Source organism: Labrus bergylta, chromosome 23, assembly GCF_963930695.1.
Source record: "Labrus bergylta chromosome 23, fLabBer1.1, whole genome shotgun sequence".
Taxonomy (NCBI): Eukaryota; Metazoa; Chordata; class Actinopteri; order Labriformes; family Labridae; genus Labrus; species Labrus bergylta.
The window spans coordinates 17,661,857-17,682,792 of NC_089217.1; the positions used below are offsets into that span (position 1 = coordinate 17,661,857).

The 20,936-nt window shown below is 43.4% G+C and overlaps 1 protein-coding gene across 1 annotated transcript in view; it reads right to left on the reverse strand.

Moving 5' to 3' along the window:
- nav3 (neuron navigator 3) overlaps nt 1–20,936 on the reverse strand; it is a 225,412-nt gene that overhangs the window by 25,306 nt on the left and 179,170 nt on the right. Inside the window, 12 exon segments of the mRNA XM_065951515.1 lie at nt 940–1,023; nt 5,676–5,753; nt 5,940–5,963; nt 9,048–9,071; nt 10,314–10,366; nt 10,683–10,877; nt 11,548–11,705; nt 14,061–14,102; nt 14,964–15,389; nt 16,630–17,350; nt 18,384–18,699; nt 19,503–19,626. Coding sequence (XP_065807587.1) covers nt 940–1,023; nt 5,676–5,753; nt 5,940–5,963; nt 9,048–9,071; nt 10,314–10,366; nt 10,683–10,877; nt 11,548–11,705; nt 14,061–14,102; nt 14,964–15,389; nt 16,630–17,350; nt 18,384–18,699; nt 19,503–19,626 — 2,245 coding nt within the window.

Sequence of the window (20,936 nt, forward strand, 5' to 3'; positions counted from 1 at the left end):
AAATGTGTTGGACTCAAAAACGAGCTTAGTCACTAGAAACAAATCTTAGATTTGGCATTGGCATTGCTTTTTTGGTGGGAGGAAATGACAGCCAAAAAAAAGGGGAGGTGTATATTCAACTCTCCCTGTGGATTTGCCCAACCCCAGCACCACCTGCTCAGAATTAAAAAAAAAAAAAGCTCAGCTCTGTTGAACCAACACGATCAGATAAGGAGGAGTTTCCTATGCTGCTTTGCCCAAAACCCCACTGAGGGCTGCAGATAGGGTTTCTGCTTTAATTAAAAGTTGGGACAGCCTTGTTGAACAAAGACATCCCACCAGATCCCGGCCTGCTTTAATTTATGGGGGATTAAAAAGCTGCCAAGGCTCGTCAGTATTCTCTACGTGTTTATGTGTATAACAGAGGGAAGCATTCATGATATGATGTGGTAGGGATAGATCTTTTAACATATTGCTGCTGCTGTGTGATCCCTGTATCAATGTCTTCAAGGCGTTTCCAATACCTCCATGTTGATAAAAAATGGCTTTGTAAGACAGCGGAGAAAAAACAGCCCCTGTTCTACATTTATTAAGAGGCGTTTATTATGGTGAGAAAATTGGTTTTAAACTGTTTTTGGCCTTTAAATTCATGACATATGCCTTGACCTCCATGTAAAGTAAAAAAAGTTGGTATATGTTAGAAGTAAAGTTCAAGAAACATCACAAGGCAACTTCTGTGGAATGAAAAGCTTTCACATGAACCAGGAACTGAACTTTAAAGATAAAAAAAAACAACCATTAATCCTAACAGGCACTCTCCACTATGTTACTTCCAACAGCACTATTTCACTGTCAACCCTTTGCCTGTTTCTAATCATTTCTATCCTCGCTGTAATCCTTTTTTTTTGGTCTCGGAGTTCATACACAGTACATTTCAAATTCAAGACTAAGCTCTTGTACCTTTTGTTCGGCGGTCATGGTGAGGCTCTGCAGGCGGCAGGTCATGTTACTCAGGCTCTTCTCGAAGGCGGCCACCAGGTGAGACTGCAGACACACAGAGAGAGAGAGAGAGAAAGAGAGAGAGAGAGAGAGAGAGAGAGAGAGAAAGCGAGAGACAGAGAGAGACATGAATACAGGCTTCAGCTTCAGTCACAGTAACATTACTTTTACTGGAAAAATGAAAGAACATTTTAAATGAAAAACTTTGTAAGATATTAAACCAAATATCTCGAAAGATTAATTTAAATAAAATGTACAGAGTGAAATGAACACATCTTAAAAGGTCCCTTTGCATCAAACCATATCCACATTAAAAAGTTTGGAAATAAAATCCCTCTCTTTTGAAGAAAATGCCCACACACAGAATTAATGAGTTGGTCTGCTGGTTTGTGTCGATAGCTTTAAAGTGATTTTGTCGCTTAGGCACAAAGACGACTGAGGAGCCAAACAAGACTGGATGTGGAGAGTTTGTTTGCCCAAAGTATGACAGCTGAAACTGTGACCTCCTGAAGAGGTTCCCAGTGTGCTACAAAGAGCTGCTCATGGGGTATCCAACTTTGAGTCACTCTCAGAATTCAAGGACGAGTGCCCGCTAAGCGTGTTTGTTTGACCAGAGAATTTAATTGAGAGTGTTTTGATGACTTCACTGTTGCTTTTTTTTACGCAAAGTGTGAATTAACCGTCATTTTTTTCCTGGACTGAGTTAACAAAGAGAAGTCCTTAGAGAAAGACACAGATGTCACATAGCAACGGCAAAACCCTCCATGCCTTCACGTGTCACCTGAAGACACAGAGGCGACACGCTGAAGGATGGAGAATGCTCTGCAACGTTACGCCATCTGCTCTGCTGAACCCTGGGTGTCTGGATGTGTATCTAGCGCTTCTTTGTGCATGTGTTTTCTCAATGTATGTTTATGTCTGGGTGTCTGGTGAGGCCTTATGTTCACGGTTGTGTGTCCTTGTGCAAAAAAACCCTGTAAAAAATCTGTGTGTAGTTTGCGCGTGTGTGCTGCCAGCTCATCCCCTCTCATCCTTAGCGAGAGAGACCCTGAGACACCTGTCAGGCCTGGTGTGTCGCAGAGAGAGGTGGGCAGCCTGCCCAGACACATCAGAAAATCTCTGCTTCACACACACACACACACACACACACACACACACACACACACACACACACACACACACACACACACACACACACACACACACACACACACACACACACACACACACACACACACACACACACACACACACACACACACACAACACCACTTTTGAGGACTTCCTTCTACTGAATTTAACAGCAGTTATTCCAGAACATGCAAACAATCCCCTGAACAGCTCCGTTTCTCTCCTCAGAAGAACTTTTAGTATCTTATGAATCTAGAAACAAAATCACAAACAGAAGCCCTCTGAGCTGCCTCCTCCACTCTGTGTCCCTGACTGAATCAGCAAAGGTCTTGACCTTTTGAAAATGCCAACTGTTCCATCTCATCCCTCCAACGCTACATCTCTTTCCAATTCCACCTGTGAGCTCAGACTCAGGCCCCCACTGCCCACCTGTCATCCCAGTGGGAGGTGCTGATCAGGGTCCAAACTCGTCCCAAGGCTGACTCATCTGTACTGCTTCTGGGGCTCAGCCCAAAGAGCCCCGCTTACCCCCTGAACCCCCCCTGTTTTTCAGCCCCGTCGTTTTAATCCTGGGGTCTTTTGGTTCAACTTGAAAGTGGGCCAAACCAGCTAACTGGACGTGGCACAATCACAGCTCCTGAAGGCTATTCCAGAGAACAGACGATATGAGGGATAATAAGAACAAAGAGAAGAGCAGGGAGGGGTAGGGAGAGCTGAGCAGACAGTGAGACGAGACAAGGTCATGGGTGACACAGTGAAGGGTGAGTAGAAAGAGGAAGGAGATTGAGAGAGGGGAAGAGGGGTGCCTGTTTGAACTCCTCACCCCCGATTTAATGTCTGTCCAGACGGGAGAATGTATCCGCTTCACAGGCTTAGACAGAAATACTGAGTGGATTAATAGCTGCATTTGTTTTTCTTTATGCCTTTGACAGGATGTTGGTTTCACTCATTCTGCTCCATTTCCACAGAATTATAGGGAAAAATGTCATTTAATACTTAACTTGCAATCCAGTTAAAAATAAACACAACTTTTTTTAAATTAGGGTCATGGATTGTATCTAATAAGACATTGCAGGAGAAAATGTTTTAAGTTTGAGTCTTTTTCTAATGACCAGGGTATGTAACGCTTTTACAACGCACCTACACATTCACACACTGATGGTTGCTATGGAAAGTGACTATTAGAAGTAACTAATCCCATTCATACACATTAACACACCGCTGACGAAGCAGCCAATCATTTTTACATCGTTATGACTTCAAGAAAACTGTTTTCATGGTTAAACTTTAAGGACTGTGTTCAGGAAAAAAAAAAAAAAACCTTTTCAAAATCAGTCCAAAGTGCACGAAGTTAAAGTCAAAACAAGATCAGAAAAAAGCCTTTTAGTTTACTCTCCATTGCATAAGGGTATCAAAGAATAAATGGCAAGGGAATTAGAGTTACGTAATGCTACATTAAGGAATCCCGATGTCTCTTTCCGAGCGGTGACATTTTGAAAATGCCATTTGCACATCACAGCCTGTCTGTGTGTTTAAAGACAGAGTATCAGTAAGTATGTTTGCTTTTAAAGAATCTTCACCGTAACCGTTAAGCCGAACACTTGTACGTTAAAATGTATGTATTTCTGCATGGCTTCAGGACCATCAATGATTCAACAGTGTCACAGAGAGTGTCTGCCTTTGAAGCGTGGGTGGAGAACATGCGAGTACATTTTTCATTCCCCACTGGGAGGATAAGATGAGCTTATAGCATGAGCAACACGCCATGCTGTCATGTACATACAGTGTGAAGCAGCTCCAGTACAACACAGCCAGAGAGAGGTTTTTTTTTTTTTTTTTTTTTTTTTTAAACCCAAGCCTGGAACATTAGAGAGGGAGCTGGAAAGCACATATGTTGTGTAAACGTTTGCATAAGGCTGAGCACAGTCAGGCATGACACTGGTCAACTTTCCTTTGCTGTTTTTTGTGCCAAATGACCCGGTGCTAACGTCCTGTCAATATCAACAACTGAAAATGAGATACACTTGAGTCTTAAGGCCCTGACACACCAAGCAGACAGCAAAGAAATAGTGGCAACAAAGGCTGCCTGTGGCATTGCCTCACGTCGCCTCTTGTCTTGGCCATTCAACAAGTTGAATCTGCAAAACAAAAAAATGGCAGACGGGGGCAGACGGGGGCAGACGAGTAGCGACGGAGCTGGACACACCGCAAAAACTATGGCAACGATCATTCATCCCAGGTCCAACTAGGACCGACGGCCGTCGATCTTCTTGGTGTTTACACATATAGTACCTTGGGTTAAATCTTATATCTCTTATATAAGGCTACAATAACTGCAGCATCATTTCCTCACTGGCTTCAGGTTGATAACAGCCCTGACTTTTATCTGAAACCATCTGGTCTAGTTCGCTGCAGAAGACACTCAGATCCAGGAAAATGTAAGGAGAAAGGTCTTATTCCAAGTTACTGTAGTTATGAACACTTCCCTTTTTTTGCAAAGGTCAACATATTCCGCACTGAGCTTACACAGACATGTACTGGAATAGTGTAGAACAGAAAACTAAGACCAAGCAGATATCCATGTTGATCATCAGATATGATTTAAAGGCAGCCAGAAAGTACGCAATAATAATAATAATGAACAGTCTAAAAAACAATGCAGCTTCATTATCCTGCCTGCAACTTAATTTGTTGGTTTATGTTGGTGATGGCTGATGTAGCCTTTAGCTGCTAGCCTCAAGTGGAGATGTGGAGCAGGTTTTTCAAACTCCACACCACAAGATTGTGTTAGTATCAAAGACCTGTGATCAGATTGTCACGACCAAAATAAACCAAAGGTTGTTTGACTGTTCCTGCACAACTCTTCCCTCATCTTCAAGTTTTCCTGGGGTTTAGCCTTCAGTTTCAGCTCTGCATAACTTTATGATCAAAGCGTCAGACCAAGGCAAAGGGTCGCCTGACTCCACACTTGATCAGGCACTTGGTATTGTGGGTGGGTGGGTGGGTGGGGGGGGGGGTGCTGAGCCTTGTCCCACTCTGGAGATTGTCGATCTATCTGCATCTCAGCTCAGAGGAAGCTCCGTCTGGGGGTTGGAGGTCTCTGTATCTCTCTCAGTTGCACCCACGCATGATGCACTGAAGTCTAGATTCACTTATCCTCATCTCCCTGTTCTCTGTCTGCGCCCGTCTGTCTCTATTTGATTCTTCCTGCTTGGTTGAACCTGGGAGCGGCTCCAGTCCCCCCCCCCCCCCCCCCCCCAGCCGAGACAAAAGCAAAAAGACAATCCTCGCTGTGCCACAGACACACAAGCATACACAAGAAAACATCCCATCTAAGGAAAAGCAAAAAAAAAAAAAAAAACACACCAACAAAATCAAACAAGCAAAAGCCTAAACACACACACACCGTGGGTTCAAACACGGCATAAGGATTTAGTGGGCGTCTTAAAGATTTATATTCCTTCCAGAGCAGCGATAGGCAACACTTTCCATAAAAAGCTCTGGCGGCAGGTTATCATGCAAATGAGCTCGCAGTTTTGACTGCTTTCTGAAGAAAACAAACTCACGTTGGCAGACAGCTGAGACGTCAGGGTCGCCACCTTCTCCTGAGACGCGTCCAGCTCCCGACGCAGCTTTCTGATTTGCTGGTTGGGTGAGAGAGAACAAAGGTAAGTTAAAGTTAGAAAGCGTAAAAAAGAAATCTGACTGATGGTAAGTCAAAGAGATGTGAAAGTTGCATCTCCCATGTTGATAACTTTGATACAGTTACATGATAATAGTGTGTGGAAAGACACTGGGATGAAGTGTGAACACAAAGTGTGGGGGATTACCGTGGAATTTAGGACTGTTTGGCCCTTGATTGAGAAGAGAAGAATAAAAAATTAACACTATGTTGCATTTCTCCATCGGACAGGATGTACTGATGTGGCTGGAGGGAAAGAGGTTATCACAAGCCACAGCACTGGTTTCCTCATGGTTAGATTTCAAGCAGCGATGCAAAGACATGAAGGTAAAGGATCCCTGACATGGGTCAAACAGTAATTGCAAACATCTGATATAGTTTCTTAAATAGTTTTCAGTTTAACAAATTGGAGAGAAGAATTTGCTCTCTGTCTTGCAAAGATCTTCCTGCTGGATTTTAGTGGCCTTCTGCGTCAACCTCGACAATCACAGAACTCCTTTAGTGTCAGTTTTGAAAAAGCAAGGCTTAGATAAGTAAATAATAACAAATATGTCACTTCCTGTTCTTACAATCTCTTACAATTAGGTAGTCAAGATGGTAACAATACAAATGTGCAACATCCAGTTGAACTTACATAGTAACAATAACTATAAAATATACAGCTTACTAATAAACTATTTAATTTAAATTCACTTCATCCCAAATGGAAACATCTGGTGTTGAAAACTGAAGCTAATGCAGAAGTGACTGACTGACTGACTGACTGACTGACTGACTGACTGGTTGGTTGATTAACTGACTGACAGACTGACTGACTGGTTGGTTGATTGACTGACTGACTGGTTGTTTGGTTGGTTGACAGACTGACTGGTTGGTTGGTTGGTTGATTGACTGACTGACTGGTTGTTTGGTTGGTTGACTGACTGACTGACTGACTGACTGACTGGTTGGTTGGTTGGTTGGTTGATTGACTGACTGACTGACTGGTTGGTTGGTTGACTGACTGACTGACTGGTTGTTTGGTTGGTTGACTAACTAACAGGTTGGTTGACTGACTAACTGGTTGGTTGACTGACTGACTGACTGACTGGCTGGCTGGTTGGTTGGTTGGTTGACTGACTGACTGACTGACTGACTGACTGAATGACTGACTGATTGATTGACTGGTTGGTTGGTTGGTTGGTTGATTGATTGATTGACTGACTGACTGGTTTGTTGGTTGGTTGATTGATTGACTGACTGGTTGGTTGGTTGATTGATTGACTGACTGACTGGTTATTTGGTTGGTTGATTGATTGATTGATTGATTGACTGACTGACTGACTGACTGATTGACTGATTGACTGGTTGGTTGGTTGGTTGTTGATTGATTGACTGACTGACTGACTGACTGACTGACTGACTGGTTGTTTGGTTGGTTGACTGACTAACTGGTTGGTTGACTGACTGACTGACTGACTGACTGACTGGCTGGCTGGTTGGTTGGTTGACTGACTGACTGACTGACTGACTGATTGATTGACTGGTTGGTTGGTTGGTTGGTTGATTGATTGACTGACTGACTGGTTAGTTGGTTGGTTGATTGATTGACTGACTGGTTGGTTGGTTGATTGATTGACTGACTGACTGGTTAGTTGGTTGGTTGATTGATTGATTGATTGACTGACTGACTGATTGACTGGTTGGTTGGTTGGTTGTTGATTGATTGACTGACTGACTGACTGACTGATTGACTGGTTGGTTGGTTGGTTGTTGATTGATTGACTGACTGACTGACTGACTGATTGACTGGTTGGTTGGTTGGTTGTTGATTGATTGACTGACTGACTGACTGACTGACTGACTGATTGACTGGTTGGTTGTTGATTGATTGACTGACTGACTGACTGACTGATTGACTGGTTGGTTGGTTGAAATAAGATTCCAATACTTGCTCAGCTGGGAATTCAAGTTAATGATACCAAATTCACGTAATGAGCCGTTCACCTGTTTCAGATTCTAAAATATCAACTGTGAAGAAAATTCAAAAGCACAGAGAGACAAGAGTTGGAATGAGTACTTGTGCTGCTGAGTGAGCGTCTTTCATGACTGTCACGTTGTGTTGCATGAGTTCACCGAAAATGTTCAACACCACCAATTTGACAGGTTAAAGAGAAACACTTTAGCTGTTTGCCATTACTCTTTGACCCAAGCTTCCTAATGAATTAGGACAGAGAAAGGGGGGGAAATGAAACAGAAGTAAGAAAAGAAAACCAAAAACCTGGAAAATCAAAGAAGAATCAGTGATAAACTGAACAGGATTGTTAAAGAAAGCCAAATGAAAAAGAGCCAGGGGCCAGAGCATGCATTAATTGAGTATGGTGTAAGTCTTTGTAATTAGAGGATGGTATGTGGAGCACAGTTAGGTTGGGTGGTTATTTATGATCAAGATGGAATAAATGCAAAAAGATTCACTGATAATAAAAAGCAATGCAACATAGAGTTCAAATGCTTTATCGTACAACCTAATGACATTTTTTCCACCATCACTTTTTTTGTAATTTATGAATCGTTATGTGATCATCGCCAATCATAGGCGAAATGTGGCTGAACAAATATCACTGTTTGTGCTTTGATTGATTTGGTACGATGGATTCTTAGATGCAGTGCAACAGAAAGACACACAAACGTAGAGATGCACAGACACAGACAAAAAAAAAACAGCCAGCAGTCATCTAAAGCAGTGGTTCTCGAGCCTCAGGACCCACGACCAACTCCTAATGAGAATTCAAGACCCACATTCCTTACATTTTTCAACCAATCAGATTTATTTCATGAAAGATGGTGAAGTTTGAACCTCAGGCAATACGAAACACATGACAGAACAAAGAGACGACACAAAACAAACATGTTTAAAAAGTGCTCAGCAGACTTTTTTGACACTATTTTTTGCCAGGCAGACATTCTCGACCCACTGAAAACGACTCCGCGACCCACCAGTTGAGAACCACTGATCTAAAGGGCAGTAAAACATGCGCATGACATGGAGGACGTGTCCATCCAAGAAACAATATCAGGTCATTAAGACAATATAGAAACTTGTTGCTCCTCATGAGCAAGGCACCGAACACACGCATCTGCAGAGCTACCAACATAGCAGCAGCGCAGCTACACTAAGCAGCTTTGAGGTGCACGCTTCTCTCACTGTATGATTGTCAAGCAGGACGGTGCAAAGAGAAGCGGACATGCAGACGGACAGAGTATCACCCATCCTTACCTCGGAGTGTGCTTTCTCCTCCGTCTGTGAGGGAGATGCATGCACAATGATAGAAAAAGAGATTATTTACTCTGTGCTGTGTTCCTTCAAATGAAATCAACATATACAGCAAGAGAAGTACCTTGATGACACTAAAGATAAAATATGCAAAGGTGTAAAAATTGGAAAATATACCTGAACCAAACTGACGGTTATTCAAGTGAATAAATAAAATACAAGGTAAAACCACAAAATATACAAAGAAATGCCACCTGAAGGAAAACCTTTTAAATAAAACGCTCCCCATCATTTATCCAGGCGTTCCCTCTTTAATGCAATTAGAAACAGTTGCATGTGGGAGGTAATCGATTCTGCAGCCTTAAAACTAATCTCCTGCCTCACTGAACGTGAAGACTAAAGGGCTATCAGGAAGCACTAAACCTGTCAAGAGTCTTATCTGCTGCCAAGAGGCAAGCAAGAATAAAACCGTATTCTTTAGGCTCTACAGAAACAAGAGGGACAACAACATAGTTGTTTAAAGGTCATATATTACGCAAAATACACTTTACCGTGTTTTCCTAACACTAGTATGTGTCTCTAGTCTGTCTACAAACCCCCAAATTATGAGAAAAGTCCATCCTCTCCGTCTTCTGTCTGCTCCACTTTTCAGAAAATGTGTGCTCAAACAGGCCGTTTGCAGATTTTCCCTTCATGTCATCACAAAGGGCAGTAGCCCCTCCCCCAGGTGGGTGACACTCCCACAGCTAGGTGTTTGTTCTGCCCCCTGAGTCTGCCTTCTCACCATAAACAATAGGACATGGAGCACATCTCATTTACATATTTAAAGGTACAGACACAGAAACAGCCTGTTCTGAGCAGGGCTGAAATAGAGGGGTTTATAGACATGATCAAATACAGGATTTTATTTTTTTTTACCAAGAAACTGCATTTTACATTAACTAAATGTTCACTAGCTTATCACTTATTTTGTTGTTACAAAGAAGTATATTGTTTATTCAAGCTTTTCCACTGAGGTAGCAGACTTCTGTGTCTGGAAACATCCCTGATGAGAGTTTTTTTTAATCCCTTTAAACATTTAAGTGCAGACAAAAAAAACACTGAAAGTGAACACTGCAGAGATTTGAAAAGAAGTGCAAAAAAAGTGGTGTTGAAGCAGCTTAAAGAGTTCACACTTTGATTTTCTTGTTTTAGTTGAGCAGTAGCCAGGTGTCAGTCTAATTCTGAAGAACTATTGATTGAGAATGAAAAAACAAACCAGTAACTTACCGCAGAGTAGAGTGAGGACGTGCTGGAGACCAGAGACAATGACGAGCCATGGACTGGAGGAAGATATGGACAACAGACAAAATTTGAATACCTGAATATCTTGCTTTTTTATTCTCCTTTGTCTAGCTAACTGATTCCCTCTTGATAGCTACGAGCTGTAAAACTCAACTCAGAAAATTCCCTCCAAGATGGCATCCACAAGAAGATCAGAACAGAGTGAGCAGTCGCTGACAGTATGAAGACACAGAAAGAGCTGCTCTGGTGACTGATGGGTCTCTATCTTTCTTAATGTGATCCCTGAAATGATTCTTCATGTCTTTTGGGTATGGAGGTCTGTTTTTGGAAAGTCTGCTTACGAGTGTGTCTTACCTTCGTCAGTGCTGTCCCTGAAGGAGCCCGAGCGGCTGATGCCCCGTGGTCGGTCCTCCAGGGAGGTTGCGCTGCCACCCAGTGGGTGACCCTCTCCGTACAGGTCGAAGGAGTCCTGTGCGGGGATGCTGTTGGAGCGGCTCATGCTGGTGCTGCCCGGTGGCAGGTTGTACTGGCTGATGTTTGTGGGGCTCACTGCAATGAGGAAAAAAATCAACAAGATCAGTGTTAATACTTCACGTTTACTCAGTTACATTTTAGCCCGTGTAAAATCAACAACGATCAATCACTGATGTATGATATGACACCTTTCCTTTTTTTTCCATCAAGTCATGCATTTTTTGTTTTTCCAAGCAAATGTTTTTCTGCAGCTCCACATACACAGAGAAGCTTTACAAAGATGGTATGAACTGTATAAAGTCATGATAAGACCAAGGGACGTTATTAAATATCTTGTGTAAAAAAGGTATGTGTGTATAGCTCATATTGTGAAAGTAACACAAAAGTACGCCAAGCAAAATGTGAATGGATGGAAAAACTTTAAAACCAAGAGTCCATGACACAAATCTAACAAACCAACTTTCAACTGCACATGTGAAACAAGGTTTTAGAAAAATGATCTGTGTGGGAGGAACATCTGAACTTTTTTGGCTTTAGGAGCCTTTGCATTCATCTTTCAAGGATCCTTCTCTGGTTGGTTAATTTGTGTTTTATATGAAAATCATAAGCATTTTCCTTTAGCAATCACTGGTGGCAAGATTTATAAACTACCTCTTACAGTAAATAACACCATCGTAAAAACACATAAACTGCACTATCACTGTGATGTGGTACAATTCCCTTTTTTTTATATATATATACTTACGCAGGTTGGAGTAGTGGTATTTTCCAGTGGTGGTGCAGGCAGCTCCAGGAGGAGACAGTGGGGACTGGCTGCCAGTGTCTTGAAGCCCCCCTGTAGAATGGGACCTTAACCACTCCTTCCCCTCCTCGTGGGACGTCTGCCGGGAGGAGGGCGGGTACCTGAAAGCCCCAAAGATAATCTCAACTCAAGGCGAAAAGACAGATATCTGGAGGTTCACGTATACAAAGTTTTGTGACTTGATGAAAAGAGTGAAGCGCTATATCATAGAAGTATGTGAGCAGATGGGATAAACATGCAGCCACACCACACAGTCACGTACACACACACACACCCACCCACACACACACACACACACACACACACACACACACACACACACACACACACACACACACACACACACACACACACACACACACACACACACACACACACACACACACACACACACACACACACACACACACACACACACACACACACACACACACACACACACACACACACACACACACACACACACAGTGCTTTAGCAAAAAGCTGCCAAACACACTGACACTGCCGTTCATCTCCTCTCTCCCCAGCTCCAAAGTGGCTCAGCAACAGAAGGCCCCCTTATCGCAGGCATGACAATCGGCCATATTTAATCCTCTGAGGATGATAATTGAGTTTGCACTCATCCCTTTTCAGCGCCGTCTTCCTTCAAATGCCTCCATTACTACGCTTGTCACATCTGACCCCGCTTCAGTGCCCCACGCCTGTGCTTTCCCGACTCTCTGCAACAGGGATTGGGGCGTCTAAGAGTGTTTTGAATGGTGTGACACAGCAGCATTCGTTCCTCACTGGAGTTGACATGGAACAGACTGAAATAGCCAAGGGTCAGGGGTTTGACTCTAGTATTTTCTAGTGCTTACAAAAAGCCTGAAAGCTGCACAAAATATGCTTATTCATATGACTAAATGGGGCAATTATAAATCTAAGCTGAGGGAAAACATGTCGTTGGTTTTGAGATGTAAACAGACAGCCATAAAGATGTGAGGTCAGAAGAAACTGCTGAGGAGAAAACACTGCAGTCTGTATAGAACATCACATCCAACAGGCATAATGTGTGATGCAGGATCCGTTATTTTCGGTCCAAAAAAGAGCACTGAATGCCTTGAAATGAAAAGAATGGTTTGAAACCAGCATGCCTCATCCAACCCATCTGCAGCAGCACTGTGTAATCGGCTGGAGAGGTTTGTTCCCTGCAGAGGTTGTGCCACTGTGATGAATAGGTTATGGTATTTCTGTCTCAGTCCCTTAAGTCCCGGCTAAATTCTAAGTATCCATTCTACCTTCCCCCGCAGCTAACAAATCAAATGTTAGAGAGATTTTTGAGGAATTTCTGAGGAACCGAGGAAGAACTGCTCGGTCATGGAGCCTGTGTTAGCATTATTTCTAACAGCATGAGATGAGAGTATGATGAGAATGCACGGAGATAGGCAGACAGACAACCACACACATTCCTGCCTGACCATCAGATGTAGCATTCAAATCGCATTAGACAACCTTTTTCTACTTAAATAGAACGATACGTAATCTGGACTTCAGGACCTGTGGTACAAAATCACATCCAGAGGCATTAGAGAGCTATTCTTGATTCTGTGTTTGCAGAAATGTGCTCGTGCAGAGTGAACGCTACATCAGAGAATCACAATATTTGATAATCTATAGATCAGCGGTTACCAACCATTTTAGTCAGATGCACCCCCGAAAGATCATTAGTCTATATTTCACTGCTGTTTTTCTCCTGGTAGTGACTGAAGAATTACTAAATCACACATATTAGCATGTAAGACATCCTTAAGCTAACATAAACAGATTGCTTTAAGCTAACTACTTTACATTTTTGTCCAAAACTTTTAGCTTAAATTATCTGATTTAATACTTTATCCATACCTTTAACCTAGTGTGTCAACCATAAACGTAATGCTTTGTGCTATTGTACCATTTACGTTTTATGTTTAACTTAAAAGCAGAAGCTATTACAGCTATGTTTACATTCACCTTGCATGTATTTGACACTTTCACGAACAATGAAGCTAGTTAAACCATTTAGGGTCAAAAGCTAAACATCCTTAGGCTAAGTATTTTCCCTATTTTGACTTTAACATTAAGCTAACTATTTTACCTGCTATATGTAGCTTAGAGCTACTGCGAATGTGCTTCTACGCTACCCATTGTGGTAAAATACAGTACAGGGGTTAGAAAGTTGAGGGTGAAACACTAAAATCTTCCTACTACCCTCGTTGACAACGACCAGAATTAGCGCCTTTCTATGAGTAAGTAAACTGTACATGGTGTGTTGTGGTGCCAAAGGTTGGTAATCACTGCTACAGACGGTGCCACACCATGCCCCCAAACAAAAGTGGACTGAACACTTCATATCAGGATTATCATTTCATGCAAATGTGAACTTTTTTAAGGTAAGGTAAAAGAAGACAAGTTGAGAACTGTCAGCAGATTTGTTGTACCTCAGTCCCTTTTTGGGAAGCGTGTTTCTGTCGAGAGGCATGCTGTTAAAACACAGAGGATGAGTGGATTAGATGAACACCAGAACACATTTGTCCATGGAGAGCATGAGAAAAACACTTTGATCACTTTTTACAAACTTGACGTTTGTCTCACACACGCACACACACACACACACACACACACACACACACACACACATTGATTATGTTCACAGTACAACAGACCACACAAAATAAAACAGACAACATTTCAATCAATTGTTTCATTTTTGAGACGTTGAAGTCAACTCGTAAGGGAAAATAAAGTTGTGCCCTGCTAACTCTACTCTGTGTGATGTATTGCATGCAGTCTGTGGACAAAACAATGGACAAAACATCCTGATAAAGACTTCATGGGAATGAGCGCCTGACATGATCTGGATTTATTTTGGTGCTTTTTCTGGCATATTTTTGGACCTCTTCATTACATCCTGTTCTTACTGTATTAAATGCCTTTACTGATGGTCCCAAAGAAGAAAACAATTAGTCAGTGAGGTAGACTAACTGTGCACAAATGTATCCGTCAGTTAGTGCGTTTAATGGTTGGACTGGAAACTATTCGTCTTTATCTTGGTGTTTATATATGAATGATAGGAAACTGGCATTAAGATGGTTTTAATTTTGTCTTCAACAAACTGAGCTATGCAATATATAATACATTTCATAAAACCAAACCATGCCAGAAAAAGAAACCTGAATCATTCAAAACTGTGAGCTGAATGAGTGATTCTTATTCTTGTCATTGGAGTTAAGTCTCTGCTTTCCCTGCATCTCTAGAGGGGGGGTAAGGGATTTCCTTTTTGTCTCTGCTCTCAAATGAAACAATGAATACGATTCATCCCAATCGTATTCCCTGTTACTCACCCCTCTGACAGGGTGGACTTGACACTGCCGGTTCGCGTAACCTTGGGTCCGTGGTGGCCCAGCGGCAGATCAATGGACTCAGAGCTGGTGTGCAGACTGGTCATGCTTTGGCAGCTCAGTGTGTCCTTGCTGCCCGCTGACGAGCTACAGGCAGGCCAGGGCCGAGCGTTGGAGGGCAGCGAGAGGCCAGAGGCCGGGCTGGAGGCTGGGGAGTCGGCGCACAGGTCTGGGGTTTTACCGTAAAGGGGGCTACTGCCACCACTCATGCCGCCAGCGCTGCCCAGGCTCCCCGTGCCGGAGGAGGGCGAGTCCAGGCTGGCCTGTCTCGCCAGCGTGCCGTGGGGGCTGCCCAGTAATGAGGGGCACTTGCCCGAGTCGGGCGTGCCCGGAGAGCTGGCCTTGCTGCTGGCTTTGGTACCAAACAATCTGGGGGGGGGGAGGGGGTAGAGAGGTGGGTGCAGTCATTCAGAAACGCTCAAAAGGACAAGTGATGAGCATCTGCAAGATCCACACTGAAAAAAATGAAGGACTCTGGCAAAGTTTGAGGCTGAGAAAAGAGGTTACTACATTTTGAAACGTATAGCTGTATTGGTCACACGCATCACGTACCCAAATCAGAAGCGTAGTAAGAAAAACAACTTGTCAGAGAACACATTCATCCCTCACAGCAACCTTCGCTTCGTTTCTCAGTAATTCACATCGACACATCTGCTTTCACAGCTTTTGCCCGTTTCAACCCTGTGACTTTAAATAACCTTAATCTGTTAGGCCACTCGACTGTTTGCCTCCCACGTGTTCTCAGACTGCTACTGCTACTCATACTGCTCCTGTCCAAGTCTGTCATCGCAGTCACATTAAGTACATAGGTGACACTCTCTTCAGGGGGGGAAAGAAAAAAAAGCTTGAAGACATGCAGATGAAACGGGTCGGGGCTGACAGATCGGATGGGAAGGATGTTTAGACACGGCTGCCGATCGCATGCTTCTAATGAGTCAGGGATTGGCGTGCGGAGAAACTCCTGTCTCCTGTCTGTTCTGATCAAAACAGCTAAGCTTGATCTGCCTGACCTGCATGGAAAATCCTTCAACTTTCAGGGTGAAGATATTTTTGCATCTGCAGTATCACCCACACCAGGGAGCCATCTATATAGCGTTCGCCCCTGGGCTGTGCAGCTGAGTGAACTCATCAATTTCTCTATGGAGGGGCTGAAATTTGATTTATTAAGTGTCTTATATTCACTTTGCTCGTCCGAAAACAGATCGAATATCTGAGATGAAGGAGTACTTCTATAGCCATGGTAAGATTTTTACCACTACACATGACTTCTTCAATAAATGCCCTCGATTGTTACAGGAGTCTTAAGGACCGGCATGCATCACAAAAAACCTCAGAGAGCTCCACAAACATCAGTTCAACCCCTAACCCTAACCCATCACAATGAATGAAAGCACTCCGAAAGTCTGGAATAGATGTGTCGATGGCGTCGTTTGAAACTTCATGAATCAAACTTACAATGCAACTCAAAGCATGCTTCTTGTTCTCTAAAACACTTTTTTTTTTGCTAATATAAACAGGATATGTGATGAAGTGGTTGAGCCATGTAGAAACACAAACACAGATGGACGGGGACAGAACAGACGATGTTTGCATGTTTTGTGTGTCTGACCTGCGGAACGTAGGAGAAGCGATATCAGGGTACTTGGAGCCGGGCTGCCTGAGGCCCGACTGGCCCGCTGAACTGGACGTGGGGCTGGACTTAGGGGACGTGGACAGTCCTGCTGCTGCTGCGTCCTGGTCTGACACCGACACTTTCTCTTTGTCCGTCTGGTTGATGGTAATAGGACTGGAGCGGTCCGAGCCCACTTTTCCATCCCTGCGCTTGGCGCCCGTTTGCGTCGCCGCCGACTTGCCACTGACATTGGAGTCGACGCTGCTGGAGCTGGAGCGGTGCCCGCTGCTGCGCCCGGCCGCCGCCCCGCTGGAGGATTTAGCTGGTCTGGGTAGAGAGCGGTACTGCAGGGTCACTTTGGAGCCGCAGCTGAGGAGGATGCCGTCATCCTCGGGCTGCGAGCCATCCAGACTAGTTTTACGCACGCCGCCGATGCCTGCTCCTTTGCCGAGGCCGGCTGAGGATTTGGGCGCCTTGCCCAATGTGGCCGAGCCGCTGGCTAGCGTTGCACCGCTGGAGGTGATTAAAGTACCAGCGGTACCCGGGATCTTCTTGTATCCAAAAGAACCAGTGGTCGGTGGGCGTCCGATTCCAGAGGGAGGCTTCTTACCTTCGTCTCCACTGCTCTTCCCGGCGTCCGAGGGGGAGCGCTGGATGCCAGCTGAACTCTTGGAAGGCGCTTTGCCCTTCTCTGAGGCCTTAGCATCATCAGTTTTGCCTGTCAATTTGCATAAACACTAATTAGCACAATTACAGGAAACATTAGCCTCAGCAGTTTCTTGGCCGCAGACTCGTTTGTATCACCTGTGGTGCCATAACGCAGGAGAAGCCAAACGAGTGTATACGTTGGCCAACAGCCTGGCGCATTGAAAAACAATACTTATTTGCAACAACGCTGCGGAACTTGCTGAGTTGAGTGAAAATTAAAGAGCAACTGTTTAGTCTCCGAGCTCAGGTATCAGTAAGAATTATCATCAGTTTTTTTTTAAGCAGAGGCAACAAATCTAACTCTTCTTTCCAAAATACATTCAGGCCTGTTTCAACAAACACATTTTGAGGTATCACATAAAGAAAAGTACATGTTTTAATCACAAAATAAAGGACCCCTGTGTGATTTATTTGCTTTAATTTTGGGCTCCATTAGTTGTTCATGCTGGCTCACACAGTCATGCTGTCATGACTTAGTTGGAAACCTGAATAAAATTCAGAGTGAAGGAGGTAATTTAATTCAAATATGAAAAAGGAATACAAAATAAGTTGGAAATAAATGTGCTTGTGTGAAGTTTATCTACAGAAGATTCAGAGTTCTAACAGTTGAGTCTTTTAACATAAAAACAAAGTTCTGTGAAGAAGTGTTTTCATTCAGTTTAAAAAAGACCAAATGCTCTTTAGTGGGAACACGTTGATGTTTGTTCACTTGTAATTAGAATACAACAAAGTTTCTCTATCTCAAAGGGAAACATGCTCTGAGGCGGTACAAGTTATTCAGGATGAAATTAGACACGCGGATGGCAAAGGTAGCTGGAGCTTTTTGATCTCTGAAACAAACGACACAGCCTAAACAGAATATCTTTTCATTTCCTTCATGGCACTTTATTTGTCATTACGAGAGGTCCCATAAAGGGGATAAATATCTTTCCTGTTTCCTCTCATAGCTCTAGATTAAATCTTAAACAAACTATCATTTTACGAAAGTAGAAGTAATAATAACTTCATTTGAGTGATTTTTTTTGTGTCTTGAGTCTTCCTACCTGGTGATTTGAGGGCAGCAGAGGCTCCTTTGGTCCTGGGTGGCGTTATGCCCACCTGGGCCGTCATGCCCCTCCTCCACGAGCCCGTTTGGGACATCTGGGCCAGCGCGGCAGCCTTCTGACCCGCGTCCTCGTACTGGCCCTGGGCTTGAGACGACGAGGAGGACGAGGATGAGGTAGACTTCCATCGGGAGGAGCTGCTGCTTGGGTCCATGCTCGAGTCCAGCTCTTCCTCCACCTTCTTTAAGTCCTCTGCTCCGGCCCAGCTGCTGCTCACCTCCTGGCCCGCATGCTTGGACCTGCTGCCTTTCTGTGACTGGATGATGTTAATGGATATCAAAGAAAGCACATTAAGATACTGGTAGATTGATTTTCAATGTTTGAGGGGTTATCTTTTGAATACTTTTGGAATTCTGAAATTAACAGTAACGTGTCTGATACAAGAAAAAAAGTATCAGCAATGAGTCGATTACAGTTAGAAACATGCGAACCCTCCAGTATGACCCTCTTAAGAAGAGATATTTCAACACATACAGACAGAGAGATAGAAGTGTCTGCACAAACAAACAGAGCAGCAGGGTGTGTGTGTCTGTGTAAGAAGCCGAAAGCTATCTTTGGATTCACTGGCGTCCAGATCTCCTCTTTTGGGATGAATACAAACACACCCACACAGCACTGATAAGCAGCCCACCTTGACAGATGGCCAGTCTCCTTAGCAACACCAGAGTCTCTGAAGAGGCCCAGTCTGCAGAGAGTTTCATGAAAGGGCCTGAGATAATTGGCCAAACACAGCAAAAGCCTTCGTTCTGCAGTTAACTCTCTCAGCTGTGATTCTTAGAGCTCATGTACAGACTGGCCTTCAATTCATGCCGCTTGTAATCGTGCATTTGAACATATCGTGCTACACCTGGCTTGTCAGTTTCAGACATCAAGCACACTTATATTTCCAGCTAATTTTGTCAGCCATCAATCCTAATATCCAGTCTTGACAGAAGCTGTAAACCGCTGCATCAGTCATCCGTAGCGCCATGTTGGCTCATGGATACAAATCTTACTTAACCCTGAATGACATCACACAGGTTTGCCGTGGTTACTTAAAGTGAAGTGTTGTGCTCTTACCTGTGCTCCTTTGCTTTTGCGTGACGAGCTGACGGCGGAGTAGGCGGGTGTGTTCAGATCGTCGGTGCTGATGTTGTCCAACGTGTCGCTCAGGCCGCTGCTCACCGAGCTGCTGTCGTCCCAACTACAGGGAGGGGAAGAAAAAAAACACAAAGTTAAAAGGAGCAATATGTAACTCTGATACGTAGCGTTTAAAATGGGTACTGCAGTCCAAATTTAAAAAAAAGGTGAATTCATTTGCTTTCTTGACAGGTTTAGAATGAGCACCATCTATCTTCTGACCAGGTCTGTGACTCAGAACTTCATCAAAATGCAAGACTGTATGCTTTGATGTTATAACTGTAAGGTGTCTCCCCCTATGTATGTGCATATTTATATGAATATATTATATAAGTGTGTATGAGTGTGTTCGTATGCAGGTATGTATATTTGTACATTTGTGTGTACATATGTATAATGTATCATTATTTGGAAATAGGAACTTGTGTGTGTGTGAATGTGTGTGTCTGTTCTAGTCGTGTCCTGTTAATCCTGTTTATGATTAATGTTATCTGTTATGTGTTGTAATGGTTGCATTGTCACTATGTAAAGTCTGTTGTGAGGACCCCAGGAAGAATAGATGTTGTAATGCTACAGCTAATGGGGATCCTAATAAACTAAACTAAACCAAGGGGCGTCCAAAACAACCACGTGGGGGTGCCTTAAAACCGCCTATCTACAAAAACAGACCACTCTGGACTGGAATCAAAACTTAGGAGGAGTACATACTGGCTGCTGCATTGTTGACACAGAAGCCAGCACTTCAACAGAGCATGTTTGATGATATAGTAAAGGTCATTTTATCATTTAATTTAGTAGATATCTGACATATTGCTCCTTTAACACTTGATTTGTGGCCAGTTACTTTAAGCAGCAGATGTAGCAGCATCAGCAGCAGTGCTCAGTGCTTTACCAACAAGCATGCTGCCTGACCTCCATCTGCTGTCATCATCTTCTTACTCTAATTAAAAACTTTATTCAGCATGTCACTGACGGATTAACGGAAAAAAAAAAGAAGCACATGTATAATTTTCTCAGTGTCCATCACCAGCTCGGCTAGCAGAGTAGATCATTTATAAGTGCCAAATTAGTCTCTTCAAACAGCTGTGCTCCTTTTCAGGACCCCACTGACTTGTGGGTATTTGAGTCCTTTTTTGTGCGAGGAGAAAAAAATGGCTCTGGCTCATTAATCGTTGAGCTTCTCATTAACTGTGAGTGTGAGGAGGAATAAAAAGGATCTTCATTAGTGCGGTAATTATTCAGCTGCTGTTGGAGGCTGACAGACACAGAAATCAGGAACATTTTGGATCGAACAGCGATCATCCTCACACTCACACTGTTTAATCACGACAGAGTTACACATCTGAAAACTCCTGCAGGATGTTCCTCTAATCT